We start from the raw sequence: 24,859 nt of genomic DNA on the forward strand, positions 1-24,859 counted from the left end.
TCCTGGTAACCCTTTCCTGCTGACAGCACCATCACCCCAGACAGGCTGCAGCAAGTGATGCACGCACAGAGCAACCCCTGCTTCCCTCTGCTGCTGCTGGCAGATTCTCCCTTTCTGTCGTCACAGGCTCCTTTGCGGTTCCTCTTGTTTTGGGAGATAATCCAAGGGGTGAGGGTAGGAAAGGTGTCTTAGCAAGACTTAATTTTGGCTTCCCAGATAAAGGAGCTAGGAATTTCCTGCTAGGAAGCCTTTTGCATGGGTTTTTGTGTTAGAAGCCCCAAACTATAGTATAACCTCTAAAGCCTGGAAGTCCATAGTGAGAAGATGAAATCTTCTCTGATGTGCACCAGGTGGTCTCTGCTAAACAACAAAACATCCGAGCCATGGGGATGGGAACCTGTTTACTCCTTCCTTGTTACATACCTGTAATCGTTCACAGCGTCAGTCATGCTATGGGCAAATACTCTGCTTCTATCAATTTACTGTTCTATTTGTTCAGCTCTTCCACTTCTGCTGTAAGAACTGTCTTCATTGACAGCTGTCAATCACTTGGTTACTTTCAAGTCTTAATATATACACTTAATGGTTTGCCTTGTCTAAATCCACCCTTACTTATCCCTATATTCTTTCGTTGTTCTTTAACAGCTACTGTTAAACAAACGTCAGCCTTGCTACCAGAAAATAAGTTACAGCAGGAGTAATTTCGATACAGGCTTAATCCTGCCAGTTTGTGTCTTGTTGATTAGAGAGGGGAGAGAGTCACTTGGCAACTTTCTAGTGATCTCTCTGCTCTCCTGTGATGCCTGCTCTGTGGGCAGACCTGGATCTGTACAGCCCTTTTTGTGGAGTGGTTCGGACCCTGGGGGAGCTGCCTCTGCTGTTGCTTTGTGGACTGCTAGCATGGCAGTGACAGTGATATTTTGGTCTGGGGGAAGCAGACTTAGAAAAGGTCTTTCTGTGCAGTGCAGCAATGCTAGTCCTGGCAGCCACTGCAAACTCCAGATCTTTGCCTTTCATAGTGATGCTTCCTGGGCCATGCTCTACCTCAAAATGGCAGCCACTAAAACCAAGAGGCTGCTCCACTGCCTGAGCAAGCAACAGGCAACATAGCCTCTCAAATCTACCTTGCTTGGGGGCTGAGAATCCCTTGGGCTTCACAATTTAGGCTTTCTCTTGGCTTTCTTCCAGGAACACAGCGTGGGTCCGTTTTTGCAAGGGAAAGGCAGGGTGTTTGGCAGCACAGCAGTGTTTTGTATACACTACGCTCAGCACTCAAAAGGATAGTGCCGAACATGGGGAATTTCACATGGCTCAATTCCCTTCTGCCCCAGGCAATGTGGATGTCTCCTCTCCCAGCAGAGTGCACTTACCAGGGTATGCTTCATGCCAGGGAGGGGACTACCTCTGTCCTCTTGAAGATGGTCTTGTGAATTGGGCAGTTCCAAATGTTTTGGCTAGCAGGGTGGGAAGAAGGTAGGTCTGGCTTGTGGCTCTCTGAACTGTTTATTTAAAGAGTTGTGGGTTCATGTTCCCTTTGGTCATGCTCTGACTCAACTAGAGGCTTGGGGAGTGCTCCTGTCCCAGCATCACCCCATAGCCTGCTCCTTATGAGAAGACCTGATCTGCCTCTCATGCTCTCTGGGACTCCTGTCAGGCAGGGAAGAAGACTGAGCCCAGCTCTTCTTCATGAACTGTTGGACTACTGACTAAATTAAGGTATGAATAAAAATAGCCTACGCCCATATCCTCCACCCACCTTGAGCTCTTTTAGAAAAAGGGAAGAAAAAAATTATATTTATTGCTGCATTTTTGGACACCTGATCTGGAAGGTGGGCAGACTGAAAACACCTGCTGCACTGAGTCCTTAGGGAAGAAAGTCAGAGATGTTCATCCAGTCATTGTAAGGGACTGAAGTCCGAGATGGATGCTGCAGGATTTACAAGGCTCGGAGGCCTTTGGTTTGCCGCTAAAGCCAGTGACAAGCACCTGGGCATCTTGAATATATCATCATGGCAGTCACTACCACATCAGATGCTCAGGGTTTCTTTGCATTTTGGCTGTGACACAAGTAATTTTAACATAGAAAATCAATTAATGAGGGGAGGAATTCAACATCATTCAAAACCACACATTTTACAAATTTGAAGTTGCGCTAGCAGAAGTTGAATAAGGCAAAGGAGTGTCTTCTGTCTCCTTGAGCTTTGTCCTGACCTGCACGCACAACATGGCTTGTACTGGGAGTGACAGGGAGTGGACATACAACAAATGTTTCCCCAAAGTGAAATTTGTGCGACAGCCTTATTTCTCATGATATTTGTTCAAGTAGTTCATCATGCTGTGGTCAATTTACTTAGTTGCTATCCAGGAAATACACTTAATAGCATGCAATCATACTGATGATATTAAACAAAATATTCCTTTCCATTGTGACTGCACACCATCGGCATCTTGAGTGCCCATTTTGTGGTAGGGGAAATGCCTCTGACCCAAGGAACACCGCAGAAAATGAAACAAGAGCCCTTAGAAAGGCAGTCTGAGCCATCATACCTAAGGTTCATTTTTTATGTCATTATGAAGAGACTTTCTTTAACACACCCACACAATATAGGGGTACTGTGATACCTGAATAACTGATTATCCTAAAGTTTCCCTAACCCTGACATCTGGAAAAAGCTGTGGCTGTACAAAATACTGTCTATTGCTAATTCTTTATACAGCCCTAGCACCTCTCACCCTGAAGGACCAGACCCCTCAAACTCTGGACCGTGACTACCTTCCCATTTCCCCTGAAAGACCACAGTAAATGAGGTCGTCTTAGGGAAGTCCAGCTGTCTGATAGCAGCTGCTGCCTTATGCTCCCCTAAAGGGAAAGTGGGGCCTGTTTTGGGGTGTGATGGGACCAACTGGCTGCAAGCTTTGCATTTTCTCTGTCTCAGTGCCCTTCGCTGTTCTTGTAGAGGTGGCTCTATAGAAGAATGTCCCAAGGGATGCAGCAGCCAAATACAGCCTCTGATGGAGTGAAAATTTGTGTACAATTCAGAGCAACTACCATTTTACAATAACCTCTAGTAAATAGGAATTGTGGAGAATAAAACAACTAATTGGGTCTGCAGCAGTATGCTTTAGTACCAGTGTCAAAATTTGGCCAAGGAAATGAAGCTCACACCTTTCCATTGCACACAAATAAACCAATATTTCCAGGGGATCTTTCACAACCAGCATTGGTGGGGATTTATCATGCATAATGTCCAAACCTGAACGCACCTGGCTCCAGTATGGGATCCTTAGTGATTGTTTTTTGAGATTTGGGTGGGGTTTTTTAATATTCCATTTTCAGCTGGAAATTACTGATGTGACCAAAGTCCGATTCCTTTCAGCAGTTTCTCCCTTCCTCCCCCCACCTTTTCGCACTCCCTGAGGTCTGACCATCTGGAAATCCTCCTCCACCTCTTCATCATGTGTGAATTTCCACCTAGGGCTGAAAGTGTCACTGTACTAAAGTGTGATGCATTAACACATTGAGGCAGAAAGCAGAGGGGAGTTGGGGATTATAACACTTCATGACCCACTCTGCAGTCACTCTATGATTTAATCATCTTTATCAGCTTGTATTCTTTTCTTTGTATCCCATATTTTCCCTGTATCCTTTATTAAAAAAAGGCCATAATTAAAAAGGACCCCAACCCTTTACACAAACAAGTAGAGTGCAGAATCTTGTATTGAGACTAGGATCAACTGAAAAAGGCAAATGTCTTAAGGAAAACAGGTCTCACTTCAGCAGGCTTGGGGACCTAGATTGCTCTTTCAAAATGAAGCTCGTTAAATATCCATGTCTCCCATTGCAAACTTGGTGTTCTTCCTGCCGACTCCCATGCACATGATCTGAGAAACAGTAATTTTTATACATATATATATACATAAAGTTTAAGCAGTGATAATGTTATCTTGTTCAGAAATTAAACCAAGTTCTGCAAACTATGTGCTATGTTGGTTTATTCCTTTGGTAGGGTGGACTGGAAAATTCACTAGTTTGGAAGTCAGCTGCCTAGCCTTCTTCTAACTAAATACTGAGGCTTATTATGCTTCAAATAAATATATATATATTTTGTGGCTTGGTTGCTGTAATCATCTTGGATGTAATAATGTTACTAGCCTCAGGGCTATATTTATTAAGATTTTAATTTAAAATCTTTCTGTCCTTCAGCATTTAAACAGAGGAAAACCCCATCTGGAGTAGCCAAAAAAAAGTTCATCCTTTTCTTTTTCATGCGTTCCCCTCCCCTAGGCCCTCTCTCTCATCTTTTAAGCAAAAAAACCTAGAACAACGTGCTTTCCTGTTGTAGCTCTGCACCCTCCTAATGCTTCAGTACCTGTGCAGGTTTGGTAGACCCAATGTCTGCTGAACATGATCCATGTTCTTGCTGTCTCTGAACTAGTGGTTTGTTTTCTTATCCTTGTACCAGTATATTTCACAGTAATATTTCCATATAATTTGATTTATTTGTAATAATATTCTCAGTCAGGATCTCAACCTCAAAGTAATAAACATTGTAGGGGCAAGACTTTTACTCAGATATGGCAAAGGGCTGTGGAGAAGTTTCAGGGTTATTCCTTGTTAATAAACTGCCACACTTCTGAGGAGATCGTGGCAGGGAAATAACAGAACAAGAAGACCTGCTTGTAACCTGGAGAGTGAAAAGCTGTCACGGTGTAAGTGCTTTTTCAGGTGTTTTGGAAGAAATGGCAGATTTCAGACCCACGTCGTACAGAGTCTGCGATCCATTTTATTTTAATCCCACAACATATTCAAGTTATTCAAGTGCCAACTTTTAACTGATAGATACTGAGCAGGGCAGAGGGTGATTCAGAAATTTTTATTAACAGCCCTCCCATATGATTTAGTAGTACTGAAACATCAGCAATGGGTGGTAGCAGAGGACCTTGCTCATAGCTAATGCCTGAGAAGCAAATGGCTGCAATGGCTAAATAGCACTGAGCAGACTGTGAATCATCTGGGCCAGCTCTCAGCTCCACTAACTGACAGTGCTACTGTTCTGCCCCAGTGGAAGATCCTCCTTGCTTGAACTAGGGGACTTCGGTGCCATTACAGGAGGCCCTTGCTCCTGGCCCTAGCAGTGAGTGCATCAGTCAACCATATCACAATCATCTTTCAAATCTCACTCTGATGTTCTTGTGCAAACAGCCAAATGGAACAACAGTCTTGGTTTAATGTAATAAGATTCATGGAAACAAAACTGGGCGATTTAAGCATAAACAGATTGAAAATTACTTTTGATATACAGCACCAAGGCCATGCCGTTTGTGTCAAGCTCTGTGCAAGAGATGAATTCCTGTATGCTGCTTTTCTTCATTTCAAAGCAACTTACAGAGGATTGAATGCTGTCATCCTCAACTTACTGCTAGTGCAAATGGGATGAAGAGGAAGAAATTCAGGCTTAAGCACAGGTCTTCTGGCTGCAGCTTGTCCCACAGGCAGTAAGTGTAGACACTTGTAGAAAAGAGAAGGTAGCTTATGTCCAGGTACTCATCAAGTGCTACTGACTGCTAATCATGAGATGACTCAAGCTTCTGTACTCCATTTCTCTCATAGCATTGTAAATGTACCAGCCATTTTTCTGCTTCTGACCTCCATTTAAAATCGGAGGGAAACCTCTCCATCTTGTCACCACTCCCTGATAATCACTACTTTTCTCAGGACAGCTGATTTTCACATTGCTCCATCCTAATGTTCATTTTCTAGATCTAGTAGATAGATCAATCACAGGTGGATATACAGAAGAAATGCACCTCTGGACTTCTAAACACATTGCCTCAGTAAGTACTGTTCAAGTCACAAGAAGTCAAGTTTTAACTATTTTGTTTACCACTTAAATGCAGATTTTATTTTTACCCACTTTGCTACTTTGCAAACCTTTTGGTGTGAACTTAAACAAACATGAAAATCATGTTCTTTAACAGTATGTTAAAAGTGCTTATATGTTAAAAGTGCTCACCACAAAGCAGACACTTCTTTGTTGGGCAACCAGCACAGCTTTTTCATGTTCTCTATGTGTCCTCACCCGCCCCAACCTATTTAGGTCAATACAAGCAACTTCAGAGGAAGTCACTGCCTGGTTATAAGGCTACGGCTTTGGACTGCAGAGGACAGACTGGGTGAGGAAAACAAGAACACTTCTGGGCCGTCAACAAGCAGTGGATAGCTTTTGAATATCACATGGGGTATCCACCTGATGGTGTTTGGTCCCTTTGCTTTGGAAGTTGAAGCAGATCACTGAACTCAACCCCTTTGTCAAAGGGCACGCTGCTTTGTGTGGAGACCTGCCTGAGGCGAGGTACCTGACCCATTGCGTCGGGGCACGAGATCCACCTGCGCTTCATTCCCCACAGCGAGCCTGGGAGCTTGGCTGCAAACCTTCCCAGAGCATGGAGGGGTCATTGAAGATCAACTGGCCAACATGTTGCCCATGAAACAACACAAGGTAGCTGAGCTGAAGGGAGCGGGACAACAGCTGTGTTGAAGCAGGTGCAGTGGGAGCAGGAGGCTGAGGCTGTGAGTATATCCCTGCAACCCTGTCCTGCTGTCTTCCCCATGCCCCCATCCTGTCTGACACTTGTGCTGAGAGCTGGCATTCAATAGGTGCTCTTCAAAACTTGTTATGGGCTCTTTTACTTCTCTGTGACTCATCTTCCAGATTCTTGTAGTAGCTGCTTTAGATGAGGAGTTCCCAGTTTGGTCAGGTCCTTTGTTTCTGTCTGATAAACCCTCTTTTTCCAAGTGCTCTTCAGAGTAGGGCCCTTTTTTTTAGCGAGAGCAAATCTGTGTTAACAGACAGTTTTCAGTTAAAGAAGCATGGGCAGGAGCAAAGGAGCCAGATTAACCTCTTAGTGGGGTTTTTTCATGAGTTAGGTCTACCTCTGCCAGTTCAGAAAACATCTAAGTAATTTAGAATGGCATTTACCTATTTGATTTTCAATAGGACTTTCCTTTTTACAGAATTACGGTGCTTTTGAAACAGCCACTGTTTCTGTCACAGTCATTTAAGAAGTAATTTTGTGTAGTGAGGAATGAGCCTGATTACAGATACAAAATTTCATCTGAAGCTAAAGAATGTAATGAATACAAATTCCAGATAGAGCACAACGTTCCCAGCCTGCCCGGGTAACTGTGTCTCAGTTTCTCTATATTTCCTGAAAGATGACAATGGCCACCTTGTAAAAAGCTCTTTCAGATATGAGGCAGAAGTATACACTTCAAGGTCTAGCCTTGAAACTTCTGTGGGATAGCAATGCTCTTCTGAAGTGCCATTTAAAACAGATTGCGTTTCACTACGTGCAAAAATCCCCCATATAGATGCAGCTATATGAGCAAAAAAAAAAAGTGCTTTTGCCAGTATAGCCTATTTTATTTGGGAAACGCTTGCAGAAAAAGATGCTTGTGCTAGGAAAACTTGTATTTGCTGGTTATCAAAGGAGAAGCATTTCTAGTGCAAACCAGGCCTCTTATACGTGAAGCTTTTATTCAGTTCAGCCACCAGTACAGTGAAGAAAATCCTTCCTCAAAGGGATTAGTAGAGTTACCTAATAGATATTATTAATGGTTTAAGAGCATAAAAGGTGCTTTAGCAATAGGTAAGGGTCTAGATCCTTTGCTAATGTAAATTACTTGTGGTCCCGCTGAGGGCATCATGGAAACACAGAACAGTGAGGGAGCTGCCTTGTGCCATCACTGTCTGCTCAGTTTCCAGAGCTTCCCACCAACTCAGGAAGGTGCAGGGGTGCACTAACTGGCCTCTCCAAAAGTGTGACTTCTGCATCCACCAGAAAATGTGCATAAGCAAATATCTAGGTTATAAAGGAAGAATTATAGCTGGGAAGACCCTGCTTGAGCAGGGAGGTTGGATCAGATGACCCCACAGGTTGTCCTTTCCAACCTTACCCGCTCTGTGATTCTGTAGCGGTTTGATGTCTCTGAAACATGCCGATTCCCACTGGCTGAGGATCTTAGTGTATACTGTTTTCATTATACTAGTAGCTTTTTATAAACATCAGATTCCAGTCATGAGACTTGATGATTCCACAGAAAATACCCTCCGACGCAGTACTTTCTCACAGCAGGGCTCCCTGGCTAATCGTGTGCTTGCCCGTCAAGCACAAATCCCAGCCATTTCCTTCCCAGTTTTCCCCTGCATTTAATGTATGGAAAAGCATGACCCTGAATCAGATGAATAGCAGCCGGTTTGAGAAGGTGTGTGTGAAAATGTATCCTCACGCAGATGAGCTCAGAACAAACAGAATAGAGGGGAGGAGGGGAGGAGAGCAGAGAGGGGGAGGATGAAGCTACCCTTTCCCTGATAGTTAAGCCACTATGTGTAAGCAACAAGTTTATGCCCAAGGGAAAGAACTGAAAGCTGAGGATATTTTAAAATTAACAGAGCTTTATGGCTCAATCAATAGGCCATGCTCCCTGAGCAAGATTAGAAATCAGATGGCACACTGCTTTCTGTTAACCCTGTTTGCTCTCCCTGAAGGCTCTTCTGCCTGAAAGCATCTGAGGTTTGATTAAGTTCTTCTTCAGGAGGAAGTCAGAGAGAGTCCTGAATGCCTCCAGAATGCTGTGTTGGACACACTTTAAATAACAATAAAGATTATTAGTGTATTAGTTTGCTAGTAATTGTGAGAGAAGATAAGTCTCCCCAGTATTTGAATATGCAAAATGGCTTTGGCTAACCAAGAAGGGGGGGGGGGGAAGCAAAAGCCAGAACATGCCACTGCAGTGAGTAACAGGGATGATTAAAAATCACCATATGTAAAAAAGAAAACCTCTACCTTGTTTTACTACTAGAAATACCTTCTCAGATTTGATATCCCCACTAAACCCATGATATTTTCGCTCTTTGGCATTTCATTCTCATTGGGGCAATGAAATAGTTGTTTCCAAAGGGAGAGGGACTGTGTTTGCACCTATTTCTTGTTTGACAGTGACCTCTACGAACCAGTCATCACTGCTCTGCCTGTTGTTTTCTTGTTAGCTCTTTGCTGTCAAATTAATTACTGTGAAGTACTAAGCTTGTTGCATTCACGTGCTCTTATTAGCTCACAGGATGTCAGAGTGATTGGATTTTTAGCATTATTTCTTTTTTTACATTCCAGGTTTTCCATTCAAAACCTGTTACTGACAGGGAGGAAATACTGTACCTAATTCTGATCTCCCACCAGGGTAGCTCCAATGATGCTGAGGATTTACAAAGCTGTATATGCAATTAGACTTTGGTTATATTAAACCCAACATGAACAATAAGATTGGGATTGCAATTGTGACTCTGAAGCACAGCATTAATTGTCTTTCTTTTTGCAGTACAGAACAAGAAAGAAAATATTTATGATGAGAACAGCACTTGTCCCTTCTATTCTTAAGTCACAGCAATGAGCTGATTCTCCAGTTGACCCTCTTTGCGCTCCTGAGTTGCTTGTGTGAGTGACAACTAACAGTGCTCTCGCGTGTGCAGTCCAAGGAGATATGAGAAGTTTCATTCTTTTCTTCTACAAAATGAAATGAGAAGGGACTTCTTTGCTGTTGTGCTTGAAATTTGTGTGTCCTGCATCCATCCCTTGAAAAACACCAATCTGGCTCGGTGACAAAGATGAGGGGCTCGAGAATTGCTTTCACTCTTGAAGGTAGATTTTTCCCTGCTAAAAAAAAAAAAAAAAAAAAAGGGAGAAAGAAAAAAGTAAATGCGATTAGAACGGCTGGCGGCCCCGGGCCCGCCAGGGGCCGAGGGAGGCTCAGCTCAAGGTGCTCCTTCGCCCAGAGCAGAGCTCGGGCTCCAGCCCCCGCCTCTGCGGAACTCGACACCCGGCCGGGCCTGCCGAAACCTTCCCACCTCCCGGTCCTCCGCGCTTCGACCCGGCCCCTGCCCGTGGTGCCGGCTGCCCCTTATCCCGCTTCCCTCCCATCCCGCTGCCCCCTTATCCTGCTGTCCCCTACCCCGCTATCCCCTTATTCCATTGTCCCCTTATTCCGTTGTCCCCTTATCCCGCTGCCCCGTCTCCCGCTGTCCCCTTGTCCCGCTGTCGCCTCTCCTGCCCTCTCCTATCCCGCTGCCCCGGTCCCGGCACGGTGACCCCGCCCGGCCCCGCCGCCGCTGCCCCGCGCGGCCCAGAGGGGGCGCTCTCGGCCCAGGCTTCCCCGGCGGCGGCGGCGGCGGCGCGCGGGCCCCGCGCAGGTGAGGCGCGACCCCGCGGGGGCTGCGCGGCCCCGCCCCGGGGCACGGAGCGGGGCGGGGGGCGCGGATCGCTGACACACCTCGGTGCCGCGGCCGCCCGTGTGCAGCGGTCTTCTCTCCCCAGCCTCGGCCTCCCGTCCCTGGCCGCTCGCCCCCGGGCTGGGCTGCTGGGGGGAGCCGGGTGAGAATCTCTCCTGACCTCTGCGAGGGAGTGTCACAGCTCCTTCACCTCGGAGCCCCCCGGGGCTGCCCTGGGAAGGAGCGGAGGAAAACCCGCTCCCCGGGCGCGGGCAGGGCCATCGCTCCCGGCGGCTCCTATCCACGGCTGCGGGAGCGCGGCTGTCCCGTTATTTCCTCTCCCGGCTCCCCTCGGCCGCCGCCCTGGCCCCCCCCCTCCCGCCCCATCGCTGCCTCCGCCAGGCTCCGCGTCCCTCCTGCCCCACGGAAAATACACACAGTCCCCGGCACCCGCCCCGATTACTCGGCCCATTCAAACAAACAAACAGAAACCCGCCCCGTCGCAAAGCCAACCCGACGGTAAACTTTCTAATGACTTCTTCTTTCAAGTGCTTAAAAGGCAAGGAACACCGCGGGGGGTGGGGGGAAGAGGGGGGTATCCATCTCCCGGCCGGGGCGGGAGGGGGGCCGGAGCTGCCGCCGCTCGCGATCCGTCTGTCCGTCAGTCCTGCCGGACGACGGGACAGGGACGCGAGCCGGTGTGCGGTGGGTGTGTTTGCAGGAACCGGGAGGGAGGGAGGGGACGGGGGGAGTTAAAGAAACAGCATAGTTAATATTTCCACATCAGGAAGTTACTGTAATAGCCCAGGGGGCAAAAGACTTAACTTAATCTCCTAAATAGTGAGGAACCCATGGCGTCTCTGTTATAGGTTGGAGTTCCCACGTGGTTTTAACTCCTGTATAAAAGTTTCAGTAGAAAGTGCCACAATGTCGTGATTTTGCAGGGGGAAAAATTAGAAGGAGAAGATCAGAGGAAGATAAGCGAGGAGCAAGCAGCTTCCCGGAGACCTTTCACTGCGGATCGGAGAGGGAACATCAGACGCGTTAAAAAAGAAAAACAAAAACAAAAACCAAAAATCCAAACAAAACAAAAAACCCCAAACAAAACAAAACACAGCGTTCAAGCCAGCACAAGGCGAGCGAAAGATCAAAAAGACGCAGAGAGGGAGACAGATTAACTGGAGCAGCAGCAGCAGCAACAACAAAAATCACACTTAAAATAATAATAACAATAATAATAATAAAACCCAAACCACCAACAAGGGAGATATTGTTTAAAAAGAGCGAGCGAGGGAGCGAGCCGAAGAGCTGGTCTGACTGAGAGGATCCGTGCAGCTTCTCCTGGGATCGCCGGGATCGCGCCGCTTCCCCGCGCCGCGCAGCGTGCGGTGCCCTGCCCGCGGCGGGGGTCCCCGGGCGCCGCCGCCGCATCCGCGCCGGACTCCGGACCCTCCGCGCTGCTTTGAAAAATAAAAGCACCTCGCTAATAATAAGCGGGGCGGTGGGGGGAGAAGACTCGCAACAGTGGAGCTGCCAGCCGCGCACCCCCTCCCCGCCGCCCCCGACTCCCTCCCCAGCTATGCTCCGGGTCAACTTTGATGGCACGTTGAGAAGCAGTGGGCGCTGAAAGGGGACAACCGAGCGGCGCGGAGCCGACCTGCTCAGAGACCTGCACCCACGGATTGTCCTGCGGGGGCGGAGTGGGCGGGGGGGTACAAGTGGCATTTCTCCCCCCCCTCCTTCCAGGCTATAAATTGGATTGTATATAAATCTGCTTCGTTTATCTCCCTGACCCCCCTCAATGACGCTGGACTAGAGAGCTCCTCTCCGCGGCCCGCCCGGACCTGCCGAAGCGAGCGATGGACCACGAGCGACTGCGCCCGGGGATGCCCCTCTGAAGCGACGCGGGGCACCGGGGCAGCGCGGCGCCGCCTCTCCCCTGCTCCCCGGATCCCCTTGCACCTCCGGCTCGCTCCCCGCTCCCCCTCCCTCCTCCCCGGGCTCCGCAGCCACCCCCTCACCTGCTGCCGTCCCCCTCCCCCGTGGAGCCGGGCTCTCCGTGCACGCCAAGCCTGCTGCCCCCCCCTCCCTCCCCAACTTCGCCCTCGGTGCCTGCGCGTGCAGCCTCCCCCCTCCGCCTCCCCGGCGGCACACGCCGCTTCCCCGGGCGCCCCCTCCCTCCGCCGCGGCTCCCCCCCTGCGCGGAGCGGTTGCGGCCCCCCAGCTTGGCTGCCACCGCCCCCTCCGCGCCGCGGAGCGCTCGGAGCGGCGCTGCCTGCAGACGGGCTCCCTGCGGCGCTCCGGGGCGGCCCCCAGCTCGGCCCCCCGCTCCTCCGCCATGGACGGGGCGGCTCGCCGGGGGGTGCTGGCCGCGCTGCTGGCCTGCGGGCTGCTCCTGCTGGGCGCCGCGGCCACCCCGACCCCGCCGGCCCCCGCCGGCGGCTCCCCGCAGGACACATGCACCTCCTGCGGCTTCCGGCGGCCCGAGGAGCCGGGCAAGGTGGACGGGGATTTCCTGGAGGCGGTGAAGAGGCACATCCTGAGCCGGCTGCAGATGCGGGACCGGCCCAACATCACGCACGCCGTGCCCAAGGCGGCCATGGTCACGGCGCTGCGCAAGCTGCACGCCGGCAAGGTGCGGGAGGACGGCCGCGTGGAGATCCCCAGCCTGGACGGGCAGGCGAGCGCCGGGCCCCCGGCGCACGACCCGGTCTCCGAGATCATCAGCTTCGCCGAGACAGGTGGGCGCCGCCCGGCCGCGCGCCCCCGCCGCCCGCGTCCCCCTGCCCGACCCGCCGCGGCCCCTGCCCTGCCGCGCTCCCCGCCTGTCCTGCATCGCCCCGTCTGTCATTCCCCCTGCTCGACCCCCGTCAGTCCCCCTGCTTGACCCCTGTCAGTCCTCCCGCTCGCCCTGCCTGTCCTCCTGCCCACCTTCTCTTTCCGCCTGCCTGACCCCTGGCAGTTCCCCGACCGCCCTTGCCTGGTCCCCTGCGTACCCTGCCTGTCGTCCTGCCTGTCGTCCTGCCTGCTCCAGGCACCTGGCTGCCGAGCTCAGCCGCTTGCCCTCCACCTCATCCGCTCTCCCCTCTGCCCCGCACCATCCCGCCCTGACCCTGCCGGTGCCTTCCCATCCTCCGTGCTTGTGTCCCCGTGCCCGGGATTCTCCCCGGGTTGTGCCCTGCAACTCTCCTCGCTTGTCCCTCCATCCCTCCGCAGCCTCCGTGCCCCCGGCTCTCCTCCGGCGGTCCTTCCAGCTGCACGGGGGCTTGTCTCGGTCCCTGCGTGTCCCACTGTCCCTCCTCCACCTGTCCCACTCCATCTCTTGCATCCCTTGCCTCCTCTGTCTGCCCTGCACGTTCATCTGCTTCACTGCCTGCATCTGTCTATTAAGGCTTGCATTTGCCGTCTTCCCTTTCTATTTATTTCTCATTTATTTAGCTTTTATTTGCAGTGTTGGCCTTGTCTGTTTGTCCACTGTGTGCAGGGTCCTACCAAGTGTATCTATCTCCTCTCTGTCCGTCAGTCCGTTTACTAACAGTGCCCTCCATCCCCTTGGTACCAGCCATCTCAATCCTGTCCAGCCATTGCAGTTATGTGTCACTGAATCCCTTCAGCATAGCTTTCCAGCAGTTTAACCACTGTCCCTGTGAACTTTGCACATCTGGCTGTAACACCATCACTCTGCAAATTACCTCTCTTCTATTTATCTGCCCATCTCTCCTTTCCTTCATCGCTCTGTCGCTCAGTTCATTTTTCTCTCTTTCTATCTTTCTGTGGCATCTATGTATCATTTGTCCACAAAATAAATCTCTTTCTATCCTGTATGCTGCCCACTCATCTTCTTTATCTACCCTCCCACTTACCAAAAGCATATACATTTACAGTATCTATGGGATCTGTTGCATTATACATATGCTTGTTATATTCACATACAAAATTTATGAGCGCACACAATCTCACACAACACAAGTGATGTGGATCGGTGCAGCAACACCGTACTGTTCTTTTTCTGTCACTGCCACCACAGTTTATGAAGAAGTTGTGTATTTACTAACACGCGAAAGGCTTTCTTAGCGTACATTTAGGGGGTTATTATTTTTTAATAGGCTGTTGTTGGGAGATCTGGGGTGGGCTTGTACTTCCATTTGGTATTCAGTCAATCGCTGTCTTTTGTAACACTTCCGAAATTGACTTTATGTAAAACGTAGACAAACACAGTGAAAATTTTTGTCACTGAACTATTACAAGGTACTGAATGGGCTCTGGAGACACATTTGAAAGGCATCTAGGGTAACAAATGAAGACAGCGACTACGCAAAAAATCCCATTCAGAGATTGACAAAAATGCTACAGATTCTTGGGAAAAGAAAAGGAAGAAAAATCTACATTTAGCTCTGTACAGAAGGAAGCAAAACAGATAAGGGCAGATGAGAAAATGCCTTTCCAGCAATAATTTTAAATAGCGATTGGGATGCTTTGATTCAGGGACCAGAATTACAGTCTCCGCCATAAAGGCCAGCTTGCACATTTATCACCTACGCCAAATTTAGTTAGGACTTGTAGTACAAAATTGCAGGAGGGCCACTGGTATTTCTGAAACATTTCATGCAGCAGGCTCTTCTGTTTACAAATAAGGGGTTATGTCAGACATTTGGTGACATTTGGTTTTCTGTGACAATTTCTCTCCTTTAATTCTGGTGTTACTGAAAAGCGAATTGAGAACAGCCAATAACAGCGTTACAGCGGGAACAACCGCTTCATTGCCTCTCTTCGTATGGGAGTTTATAATTTCGGGGAGAAAAGGCAGAGATTGAAATGATTAATAATAGCAGATATTCTACCAGAATTTAGTGGGGGTTAGCTTGATATGTTGGACAAGCCGGCACATTGCTGAAATATTTTCCCTTCTGTCTCGTGAATCCTTTCCTTTAAAACCGCAGCGAGAATATGTGCAAATCGAAACAAAATCCCTGGTTTGGCATTGGTGTTTCAGTGATTATTGAAAGAGCTCTCCCCGTGAGAATTGGCAGGTAGCTGAAAGTTAAAACTATTCTCAAACTGACAAGATAGCAGAGTCCTAGTGCTGGTCTTTTGCAAGGTGCTGGTGTAGCATCTTTAAAGCTGGCTGGCTGGGAAAAAAAACATATTCTGGAGAGCTTTGAGAGATCTGACACATCCGACTACAGCCCGATGCTGAAGGTTGCTGTGGGAAGTCCCCTTTTCAATTAATTTTGACTGCAAATTGGGGCTATTTGATGCAGTGCATGCCTTCTGGCTGGCACAGCCCCGTTGCCATTCTCTTGATCTGCTGTGCTCCAGTGTTGTCCCTGAATCCAGAAAGGCACACAAGCTAATGTTTCCTTTTTGACTTAATCTTGCTGATCTCTCCTTATCTTGCAGACGATCTGGCCTCATCTAGAGTCCGCCTCTATTTCTTCATCTCGAATGAAGGGAACCAGAACTTGTTTGTCGTTCAAGCCAGCCTGTGGCTTTACTTGAAGCTGCTTCCATATGTCTTAGAGAAAGGCAGCAGGCGAAAAGTAAGAGTCAAAGTCTATTTCCAAGACCCGGACACTAGCAACAAGTGGAATGTGGTTGAAAAGAAAGTTGATCTCAAAAGAAGTGGTTGGCACACTTTTCCCATGACAGAGGCGATCCAGGCTCTGTTTGAGAGAGGAGAAAGGAGACTGAACTTGGATGTTCAATGTGAGGGCTGTGAAGAGTATTCAGTGCTGCCAATTTATGTGGACCCCGGGGAGGAATCCCACCGGCCTTTTTTAGTGGTGCAAGCCCGTCTCGCCGATAACAAACACAGGATCCGGAAAAGAGGCCTGGAGTGCGATGGCAGGACCAATCTATGTTGCAGGCAACAGTTTTACATTGACTTTAGACTCATTGGGTGGAATGACTGGATCATAGCACCATCAGGTTACTATGGGAATTACTGTGAAGGGAGCTGCCCGGCCTACTTGGCTGGTGTCCCAGGGTCGGCTTCCTCCTTTCACACCGCTGTCGTGAATCAGTACCGAATGCGGGGGCTGAACCCGGGCACCGTGAACTCCTGTTGCATTCCAACCAAACTTAGCACAATGTCAATGCTGTACTTTGATGATGAATACAACATTGTGAAAAGGGACGTTCCCAATATGATTGTGGAAGAATGTGGTTGTGCTTGATTTAAGGTGTGTTTTTGGGGGGGGAGAGAGAGAGAGAGGGGAGAGAGAGAGAGAAACATTCCCGTACAAGATGGTGTTGGAGGAAGTTTCACTGTGTATCCAGGCATCAGTGTTGGAAAGTCACTGTGGAAAAGTTTGACAAAAAAAAAAAAAAAAAAAAAAAAAATAATCATTTCACTTTGGTGTCAGGACAGTGGCAGTTTGTGGATCATGGACACTTATATATTCTACCACTTATAAGTTAATGCTATGAAATATCTTAAAGACACACACACACACGAAATGTGGGCACGCGCACAAAACACGCGCTCATACACACAGACACACACACAGACACAAACACACACAGACACACACACACACAGACACACACACACACACACAAGGCAGCTCGGAAAAGGGACATGAGCACAGAAAGTCAGTGACCAGTGACGACGGACCTAAATGCCTGCCAGTACGAGTGAACGGCTGAGCAGCTGTTTCCCCGCCTGCTGGCGAAGCCAGACCGAAATGAGCTCCCTTTGCTCAGGCAAAAGCACGGACTGTGAGAACACAATGTATTCTTGCACGCAGGTGTCGAAATGACCAAACTTAGAAAATTAAAAAAAAAAAAAAAAAAGAAAAAAAAGGAAAAAGTTGACTGTCACCTCTTAGGTCTAACAGGAAGCTGCAGGACACCTGCCTTTGGAGGCGATCACTTCCTCTTAAATTTATCTAAACATAAACATCACAGATACCCGCATCTTCCTACAGCACTTCCAGCAAGGAATTGTGTGGTTCCATCGGAGAGAGAAAAGGAGACAGACACGTAAGCAACTGCTGTATTTCTAACACCTGGCCGTTGCAAAGTCACAAGCTGGGCTGGCGTGATCCGATGCTTTCACTGCCCACTAGCAACCAGTGGCTGGCTACACCTGCAGTGTCTTGGAAAAGGGAATCAATACCGTATCTGGACTATGTTGACTGTTGGCATCTCTCACTGTTTGAAGAACAAAAAGTCGAAGTTGCAATCTGTGTTCTTCAATGGGGGACTTGGCAAGGCTACGTCACATGGGGGACGAGCAAACAAGCAATCGCCACCACGGTTAAACCAATGAACCCTAAAGAGGAGTGACAGCGACAGAGTGGAGACGTTCTGAGAAATGCAGTGCATTTAATAACAGGCGAGGAACATTTTTACAAGTCTTAGAAAGGAGGAGAGAGGAGAGTGCTTTCAATTTCCTTACCAGGAGGTGTCAAGGATGGCCATAAAGATCAGAAAATAATGATACAGCATAGCACTTGCAAACTGCTTGAATGCACGTATAATAGCACTTGCAAATTTCAATGCCTTGAAAAGTGGTACTTGATAGTGCACTTATCTTTGCTCACTATCTAGGTAAACAGGTGCCGCATGAGCTATGCAATTTAAAGTGTTGACCCATACTAGACAAAACTGGACTTATGATATGACTTTTTTATATTTTTTTATACTTGAAATTAAATCTTTTGCTTCTTTTTTAAAGCGAATGATTGCTTTTAATGTTTGCACTGATTTAGTTGCATGATTAGTCAAAAAACTGCCATTTGAAAAAAAATGTTATTTTTATAGCAGCAAAAAATGAATACAGTTAAATGTATTATACATAAATTTTGGAACCAAAGAGGCCAACATATTAGTTATAATTTTTATGAGATGGCAAAGCCATCATATATCATGTAGTCATACTGAGCAATCCCTCACGAGGCCTACCAATTGTTTCAGGGTACAAAATGGATTCTGTTTGTTCTATTCAGTGTCTTTTCTATACCATACGCACATGGAATGTAGAGTGAAAAAAAAAAGTGACTATTGTAGAATACATTACAATATGTGCATCCTTTAAATCCAATTTTTATGTTTATTTAATAAAGTTCCTTTTAGGTTCTGTTCCATAATAATTTAAACCAAACAATTTTCACTTAGATTTGCTGTTGAAGTATTTTACATTTGTGTACAGTTTAAATAAATAAAAAAGGTTGAAAACTGGATATGCTTTTTTTTTTTCCTTTTTTTTTTTTTCAGTGTGTAACATCTGGAGGAACTTGCTTACTTTCAGGACTGACTAGGCTGCAGACGGTGAACTGTCGCATTAGACCGTAGTCGTATTAGTCATTGCAGAAAGCCTTGTCTGAGAGCTCAGCTGCGATCCTAAAAATGTTACACTCCAGTTTTATTGCTGTCTATACATGTAAGCATCTGCTTCTTTCTATCTGCAGCAGCGCAGGGGCTCTGGGCGCAGGAACGGCGCTGTTCCGCATACCTGCAGGTCATTTACTGCAAGTTCCTGGTTCACCTGCTGTGTAAGAATGTAACTTCTTCTCTGGGTCATTCCCTGACTGCTTAGAAGTAAAAAAAATAATGTGGAAAGCACTTCCAGGAATAAAAGCTCGGTGCTAAGTTTGATTACCTTTTTTTTTTTTTTTTAAATTAGCTGGCCTGAAGGAGAGGTTGGTTTGTTGTTTTTTGTATTTGTTTTTTTTTAATAGTATAATATATCCCTTTTGCTAACAAACCCCAAAAACGTTGACAAATACTCATAGAAATTCTTGTCAGCTGCACATATATCCAGATATTGATTTAATTGATCTTCACAGATAAATTCTTCCTCCTGGAGACCTGAGCAAATGCCAGCTGAAGCTGACAGAAGGACTTCTGTTGACTTAGCAAATCTTAGCTCTGACCCTGAGACTCGAAAAGTGTTGAAGAAGCAAGATCATGCAACTAATGATGGGTTCTAGTTACGATTCACATTCAGGTGTAGCTCTGCCCAGCTCTCCCCAGAGCCAGGCACTGGGGTTAAACAGGAGACCTGGAAGAGCAATTTGCTGTGACTGTGTCAACAATCTGCTTCTCAGAACTTTGTCCTCCAGATCAAATTTTTTGAATATTTCATAGCTTTCTCACCACCTTGAGCTGCACATTGTCAAAGCCACGACTCACTGTTCCTGCTCTGTCTCTTAGCAGCCTTCTTTCTCCCTGGTCTTTGTTTCTTGAGTCGACCGTGCTACTGATGAGTACAATGAATTCCCCTTGAAATCAGTGTAAATACCCATCCTTTCAGTCTGAAGGCGTGTTTGACCTAATATGACACCATCATTATGAATAAGACTGGGCTGCACTTTAAAAAATGGCATATATTAAGAAATCTTGCCCATTGAAATGCAAGGCCCTGGAGGCTGTGTCTGGTTAGGTTTCGTTCTTAATTGAAAGTGTTTGGTTTCTGGGGTCAAAGCCAAACCCTTCTTTGGACACTGGGACTCCTGTGCTCTTCCAGGAGGAGAGGAGGGTGTCTCGGCGTGGGATTTGGACCTGCAGGGAACAGGAACTGCTGGCAGCCAGGATGCTTTGAGCTTGGGCAGGCCAGGAATGAGGGACAGGAATGGGCTGTGCTCTGCATCCCACTGCAAGCCCACAAGCAAGCTCAGGATCCTAAACTCTTTCATGGAGGCTGTCAGAAAGCACTCGTTTCTTGGTAAAAGTCTTTCACAGTTTTTTTCCCCTGCCCTTGCCTTCTCTGCTCCCACATTTGTAGCCACAGTCATGATGTTTATGGGGCAGAAACAGAAACACAAGAGCATTGGATATCAGTATGGTGTGAAGGGCATCATCTGGGAGTGGGAACAGTTGGATCATAGTCCAGGTTGCCAGGTCCTTCTGTTTGGTGTGAGTCTCTAGAAATCAATCTGAGCATGCATGGATGTTTCTGCAGCGTGGAGTCACTGCTCTGGGCATTATGCAGTCAGTGAGGTGTTCTCGAGTCCTGGTGCTGACAGTAACCTGTCACACAGATTTCTAAGGCTAAAATGAAATAAAACACCTTTAATTTTATGGGACCAATCTAAGACAGTTTGGGCTTGATTTTTCAGAGATCTGACAAAGCTACTGCTCTTGCCAGCTTTTTACGGGGGGGTGCAGGAATCCCTCTTTTTGCATCTTTCACCTCCTGCATTTTTGAAATTAGGCAAAATGAAAAATGAGATGCCCAAACTTGATGGCTGCTTTTCAAATATTTTGGGTTTTATTTTCCCATCTGTCATTCCCATCCCTATAAAACTCAGCATCCAGTTTCACTGCCTTATGCCAGGTTAGGTACTGTACCTCAAAAACCAGCTGGCTCAGGTCCATATCCCACCCTCCCAAAGGAGACTAGATGACTCTCTCTCGTCTCTGAGAGGCTTTGAACTTGGTTCTGTAAATGCTAAATCAGTGCCTTCTATCATGTGACAGAATCAATCTCTAGAGCTGGAAATTCTTCATCCTTTAAAATATTCTAACATAGGCAAAACCCCAGTCCCAGTGCCTGGACCTCCCACTGGTGTTAATGAGGATGGTGTGAATGGGGTGACTGTCACGATGTGGTGCGACAGAGCACTTGTTGGATTAACTCTGCATACATCACTTATTCCCACACATAATAGACACCTGCTCCAAAATTGCCAGCTCTCACCTTCTTTGCTTTGTTACTTGTGAGAGATGAAGTCAGCAGCTGAAATGAATTGCTGCACTCGCCCTGCCATGGGAGAAGAGGGAAACCCCTCACTGAATGAATTGTTCATAAGGATAATTTTTGTATGAAGTGGTTTCTACTGTGAAGAGTAGAAGAACATTTTGCAAAATGGATCAGAAATACAAATTTCTCCCTAAGAGGAGAGTCTGTTTCAGTTAATGCTGATGTCAGTCTGCAGTAGCTCTCCTAAAGTCTGCAGATGTAATTCAGGCTAGCACCAATATAACTAAAGACACACCTGAATCTGGTTTTCTGGAATTCCTGACTGGGTCCAGCTCACTCTCAATTCTCAGTATTTCTAAATTTATTTTTTTTCCTTTAGAATCAGCAGCTAAAAGATCTAGCAAAACCCAGATATGCCGGGTGACAGATCAGAACAAGAGTAAAAAATACCTTTTATAAAGGTATACAGTGGATACATTGGAATTTGGCCAAGAATTAGCAATCGCCATCAGTACAAAATAACCCAGTAGTTTTCATTTGCTTGCCCAGTCAGTACCCGTGAACCAAAAGCTATATTTCCATGCCTGCTTGTAACAGTAGGGGCCAATTTTATTTGGGTAACTTCATTGATTTCAGGGGAATTATTTCTGATTTGTACTAGAATAAGTGGGAGCAGATTTAGGTTCTTTAATGTTCTTCCAGTTTAGCTCTTGGAATAACTTATATTTCATTATTATGTGTTTATGTAATTAGTGCAATTATATCAAATTATATAATTGGTACAATTACTTGGACTCATGTAACCACTGCATATAGCATTCCATGCTGTAAAATCTTTTACTCTAAAAAAAAAAAAAAGCAGTCAATATTACATGGGAATCTTAATTTGTTTTTAAATTCCAGTATCAAATTTAGGGCCCGACCACATGCAAGGAACTTTTGGTTCACATCAGTGGAACCTCTCTAAGCAGGCAGCTTGCAGCCTTCATCATAGATACTGGGTTTTTAATCTGATTTGGCCAATTCTATTCAACAGAGGCCCTCCTGGAATGTGTGCAGCTCTAACCAGTCTTCCTTGTACAGAGCAAAGATGTCAAGTTTTTATACACACACCTGAGAGATCTCTGAAGCCATCAGAGACCTGAGATATGCATTGTTGTGAAAGCTTGGAAATAGAGGGTTTCTGCTGAATCTGTTGTGGGCAAAGTGAGGGAGGTGATTCTGCTCCCATACTCCACTCTCATGACACACCACCTGGAGTTCTGTGTCCAGCTCTGGGGCCCTCAGTTGAAGAAGGATGTGGACCTGTTGGAGAGAGTCCTGAGAAGGACCATGAAAATGATCAAGAGGGCTGGAGCATCTCTTCTATGAAGACAGGCTGAGAGAGTTGGGGCTGTTCAGGCTGGAGAAGAGAAGGCTTATGGTATTTAAAAGGGCCTACAAGAGAGCTGGAGAGGGACTTTTTACAAGGGCATGTAGTGATAGCCAAGGAGTGATGGCTTTAAACTGGAGGGGAGGTTTAGACTACCTATATATAAGGCAGAAATTCTTTACTGTAAAAGTGGTGAGGTGCTGGAACAGATTGCCCAGAGAAGTTGTGGATGCCCCATCCCTGGAAGTGTTCAAGGCCAGGTTGGATGGGGCTTTGAGCAGCCTGGTCTACAGGAAGATGTCCCTACCCATGTCAGGGGGGTTGGAACTAAATGATCTTTAAAGTCCCTTCCAACCCAAACCATTCTATAGGTCTATGAAAGTCAAAGTAAGCACATCCAGCAAAACAGAAAGAAAGGGCAAGAAAGAAACTCAAGAGATGTATTGATTTCCCATCAAGAAATCAAGAGAACCAGGATGAGGGCTCTGGTTGCTAACCACCTGATGGAGCTCCCCTCATGGAAGGATCAGCTCTCCCAGGTGCAGAGTGTTTGGAGTTCTGCCCTGGCCAAAATGCAATCATTGAACCCAGCTGCACAGTGCACAGACCCAAGTGATGCACTGCACTGCCTAACCACTGCTCCTCAGAGCCCTGCTGCTGCTGCTCCTTCTCCTTTTGTACCTGATTTTGGAGAGGGTTCACCTCTCGGTGTGCTCTCCTGCAGTCTGGCCTTTAAATCAGGCTGGGAGAGGCAGCTGCAGCCTACTACAGCACAGCCATTTTAGGGCTGCAGCTTGTGCTGCCTCACTGCCTTCCTCCAGCTGGTAAGTGTGCTCAGTGCCTGTTATTTTTATCTTGAGCTTTTGCTTTGTTTTTGAGGATAATTACACATTATTGCTGCAATATGTTATAATAAGTGCTATGAAGATGACTATTGTATCCAAGGGGAAAGAAGATGTGGCTGGGAAGCAAACTTAAACCTATGTGTCAGCAAAACAAACATGCTGTGTTTGGGCTGTGTCAGTCAAGTGGTACCAAAGTGGCATTTAGGCTTTGCCCAAGCGGAGGCTGCTGGACTGAGCTCGTCCCTCTTCACTTGGTTGGATGGAGCAGCTTGTGCCTATTCCCGCAGAAGAGCATATGAGAAGCTGTGGAAGAGCTGCAGCACCTGCACTTTCCGGTTACTGGAGCTCAGCTCCTCACACGGAGATGGGGCAGCCAGTCCCGGGCAGTACGGCAGGAGCGAGGTAGGAGAGTTGGGTGCTGAAAGTAGTATCCGTTTGAGGATAAAAGGTTATAAATACCACTGGATATGGCTCCTGTGAGCTGGAGTAGACTCAGCTCTTGGGCTTTTGGACCCCTGTGTCCTACCTCCTATTCACTATATTCATTATGATCACATTTGGTCTCTCATGGCCTGTTTTTGGGCCGGGTTTTGGAACTGATCCACAGCTGTGGGACTCCAAGGTTAAAAAAAATAATTCAGGACCTTGTAAATAAGGGCCTTGGGCTCTTGTGAAGGGAAACAAACAATGCTTATCTGTCTGAATGAGAGTCGTGTATGTGTATTTTGTATCCAATTGTATGAATTATCTTTAGCAGTGATACTTCATAAGACCATGTAATTTATGAGGTGGTTATCGGTGACTCACAAGTATTTATTTATGTCTTACATGCATTGTGTATGTTTGGCTTGATCAGGGTGGCATGTTTGCATGGGTGAGCACCATTTCACATGTAAACACACAGACAAGAAACACAAGGCTTTATCTAAGTAAATTGACTTTTGCCATTTGTTAATGCCCCTGTAATAAAATTTACTTTGGGGGATCCTGGTGATAGATTGGAGGCAATGCAGTGTAGCTACACGGCGTTTTGAGTACATTTCTTGTCTCTTGTGTACCTCATCCTTTGTTAGGTAAGCTGTCTTGCATTAAGCATGTGGTATATAGGTGCCCTGTGATGGCTGAAGAGAGGCAGCCTGTTCTCAGATGTGTCTCTGCTCCAGCCAGCTCCACATCCAAGAGAGTGCAGAAACCACTTTTGCTCAACTCATGTTTTGAAAGTGTTCAGAAGCTAGTTTGGTCTTTAGCACAATTTGGAGCAACCACGAGGCTGCCTTTAAGGCAGCTGACAGGGGTCCCCAGTGCTGCTGCTAGGGTCTCAGTCCCCAAAAGCCGGGAAAGGGCCAGAATACCACAGTGCCCTGATTACATGCCTTGTATTTGGCCACACTTGCTATATTGGAGCTTTTGTGTGGCACTTGAGCAGAGTGGAACCCATCTAATTCTCTGTGCTGTTTCTTATTAAGTACATGATAGGCACAGAGATGTAGGATTTAAGCCGGCTCTGTTCCTATTAGCTGTGCACCACAGTGTTTGAATCATTACATTAACAGTGCATGACAATGAATCAAGCCCTATATTTCATTTTATGGGTGGGTTCCACTTACTTTGTTCTCATTTTCTCCTCCCCTCCCTTTGACAATTGTAGACATGTGTATCTTGGAGAACATTGCTTCCAGACTGTACCCCCTTGAATGGGGTTACTGCATCAAGCAGGGAAAGTAATGATATG

The 24,859-nt window shown here is 47.0% G+C and overlaps 1 protein-coding gene and 1 long non-coding RNA gene across 2 annotated transcripts; one reads left to right on the forward strand and one right to left on the reverse strand.

Annotated features, from left to right (window-relative positions):
- Nucleotides 1-9,091: 9,091 nt before the first annotated feature.
- On the reverse strand, nucleotides 9,092-11,517 carry LOC108501561. The gene is made up of 2 exons (XR_001876220.1): nucleotides 10,325-11,517; nucleotides 9,092-9,711 (listed from the first exon to the last, which is right to left on the reverse strand). It is a non-coding gene; the product is annotated as an uncharacterized LOC108501561 (long non-coding RNA).
- Nucleotides 11,518-12,600: 1,083 nt separating this feature from the next.
- INHBB (inhibin beta B subunit) lies at nucleotides 12,601-18,446 on the forward strand. Its single transcript, XM_017823586.1, has 2 exons — nucleotides 12,601-13,003; nucleotides 15,663-18,446. The coding sequence occupies exons 1-2, from the start codon at nucleotides 12,601-12,603 to the stop codon at nucleotides 16,436-16,438; spliced, it is 1,179 nt and encodes a 392-aa protein (XP_017679075.1). The 3' UTR covers nucleotides 16,439-18,446.
- Nucleotides 18,447-24,859: the final 6,413 nt, after the last annotated feature.

This window comes from Lepidothrix coronata, unplaced genomic scaffold, assembly GCF_001604755.1.
Source record: "Lepidothrix coronata isolate B3197 unplaced genomic scaffold, Lepidothrix_coronata-1.0 Scaffold103, whole genome shotgun sequence".
In the NCBI taxonomy this organism is placed as follows: domain Eukaryota; kingdom Metazoa; phylum Chordata; class Aves; order Passeriformes; family Pipridae; genus Lepidothrix; species Lepidothrix coronata.

What these genes read in the sequence shown, in the direction of transcription:
- INHBB (XM_017823586.1), top strand. Translation starts at nt 12,601, where the DNA reads ATGGACGGGGCGGCTCGCCGGGGGGTGCTGGCCGCGCTGCTGGCCTGC. An exon ending in CATCAGCTTCGCCGAGACAG is followed by an intron (nt 13,004 to 15,662) that starts GTGGGCGCCGCC and finishes CTTATCTTGCAG; the next exon opens with ACGATCTGGCCTCATCTAGA.